Source organism: Rhipicephalus microplus, chromosome X (assembly GCF_043290135.1).
Source record: "Rhipicephalus microplus isolate Deutch F79 chromosome X, USDA_Rmic, whole genome shotgun sequence".
In the NCBI taxonomy this organism is placed as follows: domain Eukaryota; kingdom Metazoa; phylum Arthropoda; class Arachnida; order Ixodida; family Ixodidae; genus Rhipicephalus; species Rhipicephalus microplus.
In genome coordinates this window covers 417761897-417775930 of record NC_134710.1, presented here as the reverse complement: position 1 = coordinate 417775930, position 14034 = coordinate 417761897, and the positions used below count along the sequence as shown (strand labels likewise).

Genomic DNA, 14034 nt, shown 5'->3' with positions numbered 1-14034 from the left:
AAGAAAAAAATATATTTCTTGAGTCCACCAGAACACATTCAACCAAGCGCACCACACCAGTGTTGTCTTCTCACCACAACACATCCCACCAGAACATGTCCCGCCAAAGCATACCAGTCTTGGTCGGTGTTCCCGCCAGGACACACCACACTGGGTCAACTTTTACACCAGAACACATTCCACCAGAACACATCCCACCAGGACACACCAGAGTAAGTCAGTGTACCCGCCAAAAAACAAAACACCAGGCGTGTGTATATATCACAAAACACCAGTGTGTTCTGGTGTATCCAACAGATCACAATGGAACACACAAGATACATTCTGGTAGGATTTTTTAATGGGGCCATACGAATATTTTGGCTCTTTTGATTTATTTGACCAAGCCCCCCTCACCGTTTTTAAATGTTTTTTTCTGGGGAAAATATACCAGGGGGGGGCGGGGGGTAGGAGGGAAATTGGTGTGTCTAGCACTACCCTTCTGCCTTGTATTGTAAATATCCCAGTTTAAAATTATTCCAACTTAGCAGTTATGAAAACGCGACGATATTTCAATGCTTCTTGCATTGAAATTACGGCACCCAAAAGCTTAGCCACCAGCTACCTACTATACTGAACTAATACGAGCAGCAAGACATAAAAATTGACACAATAAACAATATTGATGCGCAAACACTACACTTGTGGATTTGTATTGTTTACATAAGTCACTATGTATTGCTTTGGATAATTTATTGTGTACCTTTATATATTTTTTTTATTATTTTTTTGTGTAACCTCAATGTGTACCTTTCTTATGTACGAAAGCGATAATACATACTCTGCGAATTACTGTGCTCACGTGTTTATGAAATATTCCTTTTTGTTCGTATACCTTGGCCTGTCATTCACTTTGCCTTCTGCTTGTATTGTTTCTTGCTGTATAATATTTATTTTTTCATTTTATTGTATTTCGTTTTTACCCTGTCATTACTGACGTAGGGTGGACGGGGCTTAGTCAAGCTGCAATAACTGCAGCTTTTTTGCCGTCTCCCTATTTTTTCGCCATTGTATCTGTTTCGGTGAAACTAAAATAAATAAAAAAGAAAAAGGGAGAAGTTTGGTTTTTGCACCACATGTGCATTTGACATGAACAAGTCATGTTGACGGGAAGTCAAACGTCAAAGAACATATGACTATAAAAAGCCCTGGAGGTGTTACTTTATTTAATTTTCATCAAATATTGCTGATATGTAGTCCAAGCAGGGAGGACAAATAAATAATACAACAGTGAATATGTTGAAAACATGAAGAACAAACGAAACAGGAACACAAATACAGAAATAGAGTCAATATATTTTGTGAAACGCTACACAAACAAGTTATTTATAATTCTTATTAGGCCGTCTATTTGATTACACAGTTTCTTCGATTATTCGAGGGAAAAGTTCTCTTTCATGTTCGTTCTTGCAAAGTAGGGTGTCAAGAGTGTAGTGGAGAATTGATCGTGTAGAGTAGTTTAAGAAATTCTAGTCTCTGCTTGTTTCTTCTCATCTCGAGTGGTTTATCGTCGTTAGTTTTCATTAGTTCTGTGGATGAATTTTGTCTTGATAGTTTCTTAGATATAGGTCTAACTTTCTTTCGCAGCACTCTCTTGAGGTTATTGATATTAGTTTTTGTATACGGATTTCGAACGATACATGCGTATCCCAGTTTAGTTCTGATTAAGGTGTTACGGGATAATAGTTTCACATCGTAGGAGGTTTTTGAAGTTTGTGCCTAAGGACGCATAATTGTTTTATGGCTGAGGTGCAAGTATTACTTGTGTGGTCATTCCTTGTTAACGTGTTGGAATAGGTAACTCCTAGATACTTGTATTGGGGTACCTAATGCATGGTGGATAAACCTAGTTTATACGTATGAAGCAAAGGCAATTTCTTGTGTGTCATTCGCTTCAGCACACCTTGGATGTCTTCATTGCCATTCGCCAATGCATGCATCATTCACGAAGAACGTTTAAAATACTTGGTAAACTAGTTTGTTCAGTGATAAAGGTTTTATTTTTAAAAGCATGCAATTAGAAGCAAATAATCGAATCTGAAAACCACCTTCGGCCATGTAAGAAATGTCGTCAATATACATAATAAAAAGAAGAGGGCAGAGGGCACTGCCCTGCGGCGCACTTGCTGTGACTGGAAGAAAGCCCAATTTTTCATCATTATGTTCTAATAATTATTGCCGATTTGACAGATATCAGTAACCCAAGAAGTAAAGAATCCAGGAGTTTTGTCATTTTTGAGTATCAGAATAATTTGTCGTGAAGGCACAGTATCGAAGGCTTTTCGGATGTCTAGAAAATATGTAGAGAAGTCTGTTTTGGTCAAGAGTTGGCGCAAAGAAATTAATAACAGTGATCAGCTGTGTGACACTGAAATGCCTCCTCCTGACTACATGCTGACACCTTTTTCAAACAGAATGCATTTCTAAATAAGTTGTTATACTCTTTGTGTTATGTTCAGTAAGTTCGCAGCATGATAATGTTAAAGAAATAGGATGGTAGTTTTCAACAAAAGACCTATCTTCCTTTTTATGAATTGGTGCAATGAGGGCTTTCAACGCGAACTAGCTTAGTCTGGTAACATTTTAGGTGGGATGCTTCTTATGGCGTGGCTTGTGCGTCCCCGGTTGTCGTTGTGTGCAAATTATGGGCCATACCCGCATACCAGTGGCACATACTTGCCTCTTGGTGTTAACCCATATATGCTAAAACTTTGGAAAGTTAACAAAACTAATTTACTTCCCCAAAATAATTATTTTTACGACGTCAGAAAAGAGAATAGGGCTTCTATTAAGAAAAATCTTTTAAGCAGTGATTTTGGAGCCGTCCTGTATGTAGGAAAACTATGTTTGACACACCGTGAACAAGGAAAAACGTTCCCGCCTATCACTGCCATACGAAAGTTACTGTACACCCCATAACTGACGAACAATCGACAAAACTATAAGCATCATCGAGTTCAATTTGACTCTGTATTAGGCTTTTTTTGTGGTATGGCGCTCACTTACATGCACTTGAAATAGCCATTTTGTGACTCTAAGCACGTGGCTATTTGTAGCCCAGCGATCACCTAGATTGCATGTGACAAGGACAAGGCATCAGAAACACACCTTAGGTGATGCTATCTTTTTTACAGAAACCACATTTGAATTACACTAAAAGTTTCACCATTTTACATGTGAGCCACTGGGCATATATGGTGTAACGAAATGCTGACAGCAGAAATGCTGTACTTACTCTCGTTTAGTCATTGGATAGTTCTCTGGATGGCGGTACTTCTATATAATGAATTTATATTAAAAAGAAGCGAAATGGTGGTATTTGAAGTATTCACAAGATGGACGGACGGGCGCATGGACGGAGAGACAGATTGACGGACGATTCGCCCCATTCAAGGTCTTTCGTTCCGTGAATATGCTGTGAATTTGGCTCTTGATCACAGTGATTGAGCTGTTCCTCTGATTACTGGTCGTAAAAACAAATTCAAGTGTCATTTTAGCTAAAGGTAAATCCTTTGACTTCACCCCCTTCTCCATGGTATGAAAGTTTTGCTAATTTCTTTGTCGCTTGGCGGGCAGGCATGTATGACATTTGAGCACAACTAGGCTAATGTTTGAACGTTTGGGCTCCCTATGAGTTATGTTCAACTACATCAAGCCCCACAGCGTTGCTTCTGTTTGCCGTGTGCCGAATAAATACCACACACACTGAGCCCCAAATCAGGTATATAGGGTGACTCGTGTCATGTTCTGATCACACCGTTATGCACCAGAGCTCAGGTGGTGCCCTATAATAGAAGGCAAGCCTGCACTTCAATAAGACCCTAGGTGGTCATCTCCAAAAGGTTGTTTATTAGCAGGGCTCCACACAAGTCTGCAGTCATGTGACATATAAGTTATGACCAAGCTGAATATAGTACTATAATAAAGTTGATAGATATCAGTGTAGGCAGTGATGCTACTTCTGTGCCAATTGCGCCAAACTGTGTCAAATTGCTTTTGCTGCTTCATCCTGCTAAATGTCCTCAAAATTTGACGAGTCTGCGTCAAACCTGCGATAAAGGATGTCTTCAGGCTTTCAGAAAGAAAAGTAACTACTTGTGGTGTCTCTATCGAAAGGGACGTCGCAGTAGACACTGTACGACTCAAGTCGAGCCAAGTTAAATTTGAAAAAGGCCACTGTTGCCATACGTTCAATGTCTAATTCATTGAACAACTTATAAGAACCACAGAATCTCGGAAATATGAGTTCATGTTGTTTCTATGCCACTCAACTCAAGTGGTTAGATCACCACAGCCACGGCTGAAGTAGTTTTACTAGCTACCAGACTTATTGGTAATTTCGGTGCCCAGCCAGATTTTTGTAATGCAACGGGAACTTGACGCAAATCCCTTAACCACGTGCAACCACCAGTTGCAAATTTGCATCCTGTGATGAGCGCTGTCAATGCCAGCAAAGCGCGGAATAAGTTATAGCTGTCAAGCATTGAGCGTTAGGAAACTATAACTCGGCCAACAGAGGAGCGTACGACTCGTCCGAGTTGTTTAGACCTCCCTGCTGTGTGTGTGCTAGTTAACAAAGCAAAATCTCCGCCGACAAGCACCAGATGCTGCCACGTGAAGCCTGTGGCGACACACAGCGCACAAACCAGCGCAGCCAACGCGACTCGGTCGCATGCTGCAACGCACGTCCCATAAGGCACAGCACCACCACAGTTTCACCAGAGGCTGACGTCACTACAGGTGGCCATAAGACCCAAACTGCCAGGCTCGATTTTCTGATTGTTTCTCTAACGTGTCGAGCACAGCGGCAGCATGCTTGCCCCGCCGCTGCTACCACATTAATAAACGATCGTTACGTTTTATACTGGGATCCGTTCTTCATCGACACGACATCTCACATCTGGTGACCCGAAAACGAGGTTACCACACTACCGAGGCTGACCAAGTAGCCCTTGCCGCTCTTCACCAACCAATACAAGAACTTCAAGAGCAACTTGAGGCCCACCAACAGTCGCGCTGTTGTTCGGCCTCAAGTTTTCCGACTACTCCACGTTTTTGCTCTGCAGCGTCAACCAGTTCACGGGTGAAGACACGGACATTGCACAAATGATTTCTGACGACGCACCCAAGACATTGACCACGTCAAGTGCCACGAATGAATGTCACCTCACGCCTACAGCTTCTCCTGCCAAACTTGCTATTACAATCACAACCACGCAGCCCCAACAAAACAAGTCAAGCCCACTTACACCGAGCATCAACCGATTCACAGATAGCTATGCATGTAATCGTCACAAGACATTGTTTTCGAGGCGGCTCTGAAGACGACTCGATGCACATCACGAGACACGAACGATTATCGTCTTATGCCGACAGCTTTGTCTACTACACCTGTTAAAGCCGTCGCAAGCGTGCATCTACCCATGCAACTCAGGGAAGTAGCCCCGAAATTATTATTTGATGTACCAACACCAGCGGCCTTTCACGAATTCGCCGAACATACCTATCCCTTTAAGTCATGTGAGGAAACAACACTGTCCTCGGACACCGCCATGCCGCTGGAGCGTTCTCAATGCTCGCAGCGTGCATGCTCCTGCCAGCGGGTGATGACTCCTGCCACGCGTATTTTACACTGCCATTCGGTTTCCCTGTCCCAGCGCTGACGCTGCCATGCTTCGAAGGTCAAATGCTTCAGTGGAAGACGCCATCTGAGGCACTGCTTGTACCGCCGCCTCTCAGTTCATGCTCGACTGGCAAGTGGCATGCCACTGAAACACAAACGTGAATGTTGCCCCTTTCGTCGTGGCCACCCATTCTTCCAGTTGACAGCGACATCACTGGCCTGCGAGAAAAGATTAGCCATCCTATGCCGGACGACACCGGGTTAGTGGCGAGGTACAGGCGACGATTGTATCTCAACGTCTCGCGTGCACTGGCTCGTGCTGCTCACACAGGATGCCTCTCCACGCTCGGCGCCACTCGCAGTCTAGACTTCCCAAAGAAAGTTCAGCACCTGTTGGCCACTCCTTCCACTGGCGTCCTTCCACAGCGGTCACGTCGCAGTCCACTGTTTTCACGACACACTCTGGTACGCCTCCCAGATTTCTACAGACCCTGAGGGCACTGCACTCTGTAGGTGTGGGGGGGGGGGGATAATATGACGACACACTGCACACAAACCGGCGCAGCCATCGTGACTCAGCCGCATGCTGCAACGCGCATCCAATAAGGGACAGCGCCACGCAGTGTCTCCGCAGACTGACGTCACCACCAGTTGCTTTATATAAGACCCAAGCTGCCAAGCTCACTTTTCTGAATGTTTCCCTAGCCTTTCGAGCACAGTGGCAGCATGCTCACCCTACTGCTGCTACCACGTTAATAAACAATCGTTACGTTTTATACTGGAATCTGTCCTTCGTCGACTATGCATTCCACAAGCCAAGCGTTTAAGTTGTGTGCAGCACATTGCAAACTCAGGTGCTGCTGTGACTGCAAGGGCGCTTGCTGTGCCGTACACTCATTTTTGTCATGAAAGTATTCTTGATGTCTACTCCATTCCTGACCATGAACGCGGTGATGCTGACTTGCTTTTGTTAGTGAAGCAGTGGTGCACAAAAAAAGGCCGTGAGAACTGCGACGCGTCGCTTTTGGGTTATGATGTGTTAAATGCGTGCAGTCTGCTTACAAGTGCGCCAGGCCATGCTCTATTGATAATGATCATCTGCAGGATTTTTCCTTGGGGGATGCAAACCAGTGTTGCATCGCGCCTTTGGGAGGGAGAGAACACTAGTGTAGCTTGGGTGAGGGCAAGTACTAATGAGGCTAGAGGCGGGAGGAAGGGTAAGTGCCCTTTCTGCTCCCCTCCTGCCAACGCCCATGCTACCAAGCAGTTACCTGAATATGCTTATTATAACGGGATATTAGGTATTAAATTGTAGTGGCGCTTTCCTGCGCTGCTGTGATCCCATCTCTGTTCGGCTCCGGTGCTCATCAGCAAAAACTGCACCACTCGGCTGTGATAGTCACACCTTTTATTTTTCGGTCTGCTTCTCCCCATGACACTGAGGCATTGTGGCAGGCGACTTTCGGACAGTTCTGTGGTGGCAAGAACGCGCTGATTCAAGCCCGAGAATGATAGCTGTAGCTGAGTTGTGGCTTTAACTAAGTGCTATTTTGGCCCTGACATGTCAGTGGACAGTCGTAGAAACTGAGAAACAAAAGGTTTGGCAACCAAATTTACAGACGTTATTCTGCATTCCCATCAAGTGCATTGCGACTGTGTCACAAAAGCGTCTGAATTATTAAGCGTGGCTTCACACTTTTGCATAGGAAAAATTGGCCCTTGTCTGTATTTGTGAATATTTACGTGGCCGGCATGCGTGTTGCTTGGTGCACACCGAGACAGCTACTAAACGTCACCAAAGCTCTTCACGTGTGCTGACGCGACCAAACTGAAGCCAGCAAACTTTCGAACTCACTATTTCAGGACACTGTCTGTTTGGAGGCCATGCATTAAATACAGCTACTTTCATGTGCTTTGGATGAGGCTTACCAACATTGCTTACTCTTGGACTGATACAGTAATTGCTTCTTATCCGAGAAGGCTTAATCTCAAATGGTCATTCAAAAGGTCTAAAATAACGAACGCAGTTTCTGATGGTCCTAGGCTGCAGTAAAAAAAGCGTTGGTCGAATAACGTGAATGTCGAGCGTTATGTGTTCTTTGTTTATTAGTATTAATAAAATACAGAGGTGCCACTAATGACGTTTCTATGATAATTCTTGTTTCATTATTTACAAGCGAATCTGTGATAATCATGTTACATTTAGTTATTTTAAAACTAGCTGCATAGTTGTATGTTTTATTTTGAGATTCCTGTACAAGTTTAGTTTAACTGTGTGGGATCTTTATAACCATGTACTTTTTATATTTTTATTATGGTTGAAAAGTGTGCAGAAAATTGCGCTTTTATCTCTCGTTTCTTATGCATGCGGTATGTGTCTCAAAACTGTTTCTAGCGACACGTGCTCCAAAAGCCAAATTTGCTGCTCTAAAATGCATTTCTGCCTCCTAGAAAACTTCCTCCAAAACAACGTAAGCCAGTAGCATCACTGTGAATGGGAACTGTGAACTGTACAATAACTGTAAAATATAGGACTCTATACAAACGGCCAACCTATCCTTCCGCCGAATCGCTCTGATCAAAAACCTCAAAGAAACAGTAAACAGGATCTCACAGCGTATTGAGAAGAAAGCATTTTACAGATTTTTTTTATTTTCCTGGTCTTTTAGTTATAACAATTGTCATTTTTATGTAGTTATTGTAGTTGTGTTGGCAATGTCTGTTATGCATACCGTAAGCACAACAGGGATTTCGCAGCCACTTACAGCTTCACACTGAAAGAGTGAGGCTTGATAGTGTGCCTCATACCTTGAATAAAGTTTTTATGCAAATAAACTGGCCACAACCTCACATTGGAATAAATAATATCAAGTTCTCTGTGCTGTCGAAGGCGGAACTAAGTGCCGGAGCTTCACAAAGGTTCTAAAGGGCTGTAGAAACCAAAGCTTTGATATGAATGCACAAAATAAACACAAGAACGGAGCAGAGCACAATATGCTTAAAAGTGATATGCACAAATAATCAAAGTGTTCGCACATACTGCACAACTCTCAACCACCTCTGTTATTTTGTTATTTTTCATTACACTTGCCAAAAAGTTATTTTTGCTTTCCACACTGCTTGCAGCGCTCCCTAATTTGAGCAATGCTGCGGCTGCCTTCACATTGAACATGTTCTCCCATGTGACTGCTACCTGCTGCCACCTTATGTCTCAGTGCTCCCTCACAGGAAGACACCAAGGTGCTGGTAAGCACGCAACATTCTTGTGAAAATATGGTGGCCGTAACATAAAGCTACCCCAACCTGTTGCTACTTTGCTGAAGTGGTACCTCAAAAACTCCTTGACATGCCGAATGAAACTTTTTCACAATAGGAAAGGACCATATTGTTGCTGTTTTAGCGCCTACAGATGGTGCAAATGCAAATGCATAGTTATATTTTGCTTGCTGTATCTTTTCTTTCATTTCATACGTTATGTCAGAATGGCAAATTCACAAGTTCACTTGGCACAATTTCTACCTCTTCAGCATTTCCAGGTTGCGGGTTTTGCTTTTTCCAATCGCCGCTTTATTGACAGGCCCAGTGGATGTGATCCAAAAGCTTTTTACTTATTATACAAGTCATGATTTTCTCATGGTCAACTTACAGCAAAAAACAAGGCAGAGTGTAAGTTACACAAACAGGGGTAGCCATTATTCTGGTTGAAAATAATTAGCAGAAAAAAGTAGCCAGGGCTTGTCAAGTAATCAGGACAGGTAAATGATGATCCGTTACAGGGGTGTATTGGATAAGAAGGACTAGGAAGCATAGCTAGTGACAGTAAAAGGTCTGGTGGGGGGATGAAGTAGACGTTTAAAGTTCAACCAGCTCACACTCGAGAGGGCGAGTTAGAGGTCTTTGAAAAAGGGTGTAGTCTTGCAGTGGACACAAACTGGCGATGATGATTTTTACACAGGTTCGTATATACTATCTTATTTAATCGCATATTACGCGCATTTTTTGTGGAAAATTTATCAAATGTTGGCGATACGAGAATTATACAGGGAAAGTTTTCCGCGGAAACGTACAGAGCGAAAAACAAAATGATGTGGCCGCAAGTCAGAATCCTCACTCCAGCAACCAATTACAAGCCTTAAGAAGCACTGGTCAAGACTTTGGGCCAGTAAACAGGCTCCGACATTTTTTTCGCTCCCCCAAACCACGCCAACTCTACAGTAGAGCAAGGTGATCACACTTAAAGAATAATACAGCACTGCACACCGGGGAGACAATCGATTTCATAAAGAATTGTCGTGCCTATTTTATTCGCCTGACCGATCCCCCTCGTACACGCAGTGACGCAAGCTTGCTTGTGGTCAACTTTATGTGCAACTGATTTCATCGATAAGTTCTTTGCCTCTCCAAACTGCATTCAGGCCCAGCGGGGATGAAGTTTCAGCCGCGAAGTCTGCACTTTCGGTTTCCTAGTCTGCGCTCTGCCGTTTTGTAGAGCCTGAGACTCTTGGGGAGGTGGTATTGCCAGAACTAAAACCTCCAAGAAGAAGAGGCGTTTCACTACTTTACGGCTAGAACAACGCTGCTCCTCGCTTCCTGTCTGTGCTGCTATGACGCGTGCTCATGTGGGGCGAAGCCCTGCTCTATTGTTCACTGCGCGTACGTTGCAGACACCGTGTCACATTGCCGAAATGGGTGGAGTCACAATGACTGGCTACACTTTCTCCTTCCTACGGCGGAGAATAGTGGCGAGTGGCCGTGCGATAACTTTAAACTGCCTTAAACAGTTGTTCTAAACCCTGTAACTGCCTTATTATAACAAGTATTCACTAAACTCTTGTGCCATCATATTCACATAGTAAATGTGCACATATTTCTCGGCAATAAACGTCTGGCGCACTCGAGTTGTTTACTAGCCCTTTAAAATAAAACCGCAGCTTCAACACTAAGCAAGATTTATTTGCACACACTAAAGCCGCTGTCTCAAGGGTCTTCGCATGGAGACCCTGGACATAACAAAGAACGTCCGCTTTAACGTCGCTATTTCCTAGTCATAGGCCCACAAAAGACTCAAACCATCTTGTCGGTGGCCTTAAGCTACTCGGACTGCCATTTTCAGTAGTGAACATAAAGCTCATTGGCTTCGAAGTGCCTGCCGGCGGCCCTGTTGCTATTGTATCATGCGTTATCAAGTACCTTCAGCTTAAAAGCAGACGTGTACCTTGTGTATAGACCCATCACCTAACTACAGGATGGACATAACAACTTCCTCTGCATGGACTTGCACTAACACGCCGCAACACGTGCTGGCCACTTTGACTTCGCTTGGGTTGAAACGGAACTCCATGCATTGATTGTACGCATCATGCTTAGGAGATGGTGCCAGGCTGTTATGCATTATTATCATCAGTGGTTGAAAGAAGCGGATGATGATATTACTTCTGCAATGTTCGAGGATGCGATAATGGCTCGTGGAAAAAAGGGTATTTTTGTTGGGCAATGCGAGGGATGGGAGAATTATGGAAGTGTGAGTAGGTGAGTGCAAGGGTTACACGTGTAAATATGGTACAACTACATACAGTTATCTATAGCAAGTTTATGAAGACGGAAAGAAGAAGTTAATTGAAGCAATTCTTATAGAAGATAAAGATGGCAGAAATAAAAGGCAGTTTAGTTGCCTTGTTGAAAACTCTGGTGCCAGTGCTCCTGTTCAAGATTACGTGTGACTGCTCAAAATATGTGCTCGGAATTGTCCTAAAATATGTACGTTTCCAAGAGTTTAGGGAACGCTTGCCACTGTCAGCTGGTTTTCATCAATTTCGAGGCCTTCTTCATAGAGTCCAGTTGATTAACACTATGCTTTTAAGTGATTTGTAAGAACTACGCATATTTGTCATTTTAGGCAACATTCCTCCGCTTATAGCTTGTTATAGCTATACACAATGCTAGGGATAAAGTGTGGGTAAAAACATGGCTAATGGAACAAGGACATCTTAATTAGTGGAAATGAAATAGAAGACATGGCCATAGGTATAAGGAATGTAGCACAAAGAAGATAACTGCTGTTCATTGAGAGTAGCAGGCTTAATTCAAATATGAGACAACTGCTCGGGACAGAGGTGTAAAGTTGCATGGGCAGATGAGATTAAGAAATTAGCAGGTATAGTGTGACCACAGCAAGCATGCGACCAGTTGATTGGCGAAGCATGAGAAAGGCCTTGCCTTCGCAGCGCACATAGTCAGGGTTATGACAATTTTGATGGAGATAAAACACGCAGCAGAGGCTACCATTGCATGGCATATGCTGTGGTTTGCTCCTGACAGGTATGGCTGTAAACCGCCTAAAAACAAGAGCAAACTAGTTCTTGTAAAGTATAATATATATGACTTAATACCTAACAGAATTTCGAATATAACAAAAATGTGGGTTTGACACGTGCTCTGAAAATAGCTTTTGGTATTTCATTTATTTTGAGCCACTGCTACCAAGACGACCCCCCCTTCAATGCCGGGAAATTAGTTTATTAAACGTACTCTACAGCAGGTGTGTGTTGTTGGGTGTGTCACTATGCATTCCATTGCCTGTTGGTGTGTGAGTGACATTGGTGGCAAAGTGCACTTGTTCAAAGCTAATGTTTAGCTACGCCACAGTTCAGACCATTAAAAATGTGTCCGCTTGCAATGCAGTCCACTATTTAGAGCACAAAGGGACAAAAATTAAAGGCGACGTGAACACAGCACTGCTAACAAGTGGTTTATTTTCCACAGAAGTGTATATGTACACTGCGGAGAGCAACAAAACACACATGCATTGTAGAGGAAGATTACATGCAAAAACACACAGATGTATGAATGATTGAAAGTTAAGATATATAGTCAAAGAAGCCAATAGCGGGTTATATTTTTTTAGATCAAGAGGCTATTCCTCAAACAGAGAATAAAAATTCAGTATCGGTTCGTTTGACTGCGTATCTTGACTCTCATGCATGCATGCTTCTGTGGTTATTTCTTGTAATCTTCCTATACTATGCACCTGCGTTTTGTTGCTTTCTCCTGTATGTGTGTGCATATATATATTTATGTACCCCTGCTAGAACCATTTGTTGTTAGTCAGCCCTGTCTGCGTCACTTTGCGTCCACGTCTCTTCGTATGCTAGAAAGATAGAATGAATTGCTAACATGCTCAAGCATACGTCCTCACAATGCAGGACATCTTATAATGCAGTTTTCACTGCCTTTCATTTATCCGCCCATACAACTCCATTATACGCATACTCATAAAGGAGAGTCGTCGTTGGTTTTATCGCAGTGGGCAGCCACCATCATCCTGCATGTAACGGCAGCACTTTGTCACATGTTAGTTTATATACTCTTCTATAGACATAAATTCAGTGTGAGTTCCATTCATTTGAGAATAATGTTTGTGTTCTTTGTTGACACTTGCAATCTATATAGAGATGTTTTAGCTAGGAGCATATGTGAGCAGCACAGCCACTCTTTTTGTTAAATGAAAGACTAAAGCCACTGACAGTGCTTGCTAGATTGTCTGGATGAACCCCTACTGTTTCGTTCTTTCTTGAATTGCATGTGTTAGTCATGACTGGGACGTAATGGAAAATGACTACATGAACTAGGCTTTATGGTGGGACCTTGTCGTGCAGATTTGCCTGCCGTTCCAGATCTACTGGCGGAATCTACGCCGCCACAAGACAACTCTTCCGCTACTGTCACCAACGGTCAGAATGCATTCCAGCAATTTTTATTTGCCGTAGATACGACAGCACTTTCTGTTGTTCTGCAAAATTAGGACGTTCTTTGTCTAGCTGCTTTCTTTTTTCATCACATTTGTCCCAATTTCTTAGTTATTGACCTCATCATTTTGTTTGATCTGTTTACCTTGATCACAAAACCTATAATTCATTGCTTTCTTGCATGCTATTTTGTTTTGCCGTCAAGTGTCGTCTGTCACCCTCCTAATATTGGCACAAACAATACCTTGGTGAAACAGGAGAGCCCGTTATTGTTGAATTGAACAGGCATCACGAACACCGGGCAAACAAATTACTGAATCATCGGCACAGCATTTTATTGTATAAAAGGTATGTACTCGGCCTTTATACGCAAGGGGGCCACAGTAGCGCTGCGACATCTTGAAGGTCTGTTCGTATACGCTTCTAGCTATCCGTGCTTCGGTGTGCAGGAGGTATTCCAGACGTCACTAGAGATCCAAGGTGACGTACGGATCTCGGACAGAGCACGTGCAGTGAGTTTTTCACGCATGTGGTGATAGCACGGACCACAAAAATTGTGACTCTGACGCTAGTAACACTCGCAGATGACGTCAAGGGCATACCCCCTATACTCAGCGACAACTTATA

At 43.2% G+C, this 14034-nt stretch overlaps 1 protein-coding gene across 1 annotated transcript in view; it reads left to right on the top strand.

Moving 5' to 3' along the window:
* LOC119161898 (nonsense-mediated mRNA decay factor SMG5) overlaps positions 1–14034 on the top strand; it is a 394369-nt gene that overhangs the window by 163349 nt on the left and 216986 nt on the right. Inside the window, exons 10-11 of the mRNA XM_075880312.1 lie at positions 8789–8908; positions 13318–13392. Coding sequence (XP_075736427.1) covers positions 8789–8908; positions 13318–13392 — 195 coding nt within the window. The remainder of the gene's footprint in view (positions 1–8788; positions 8909–13317; positions 13393–14034) is intronic.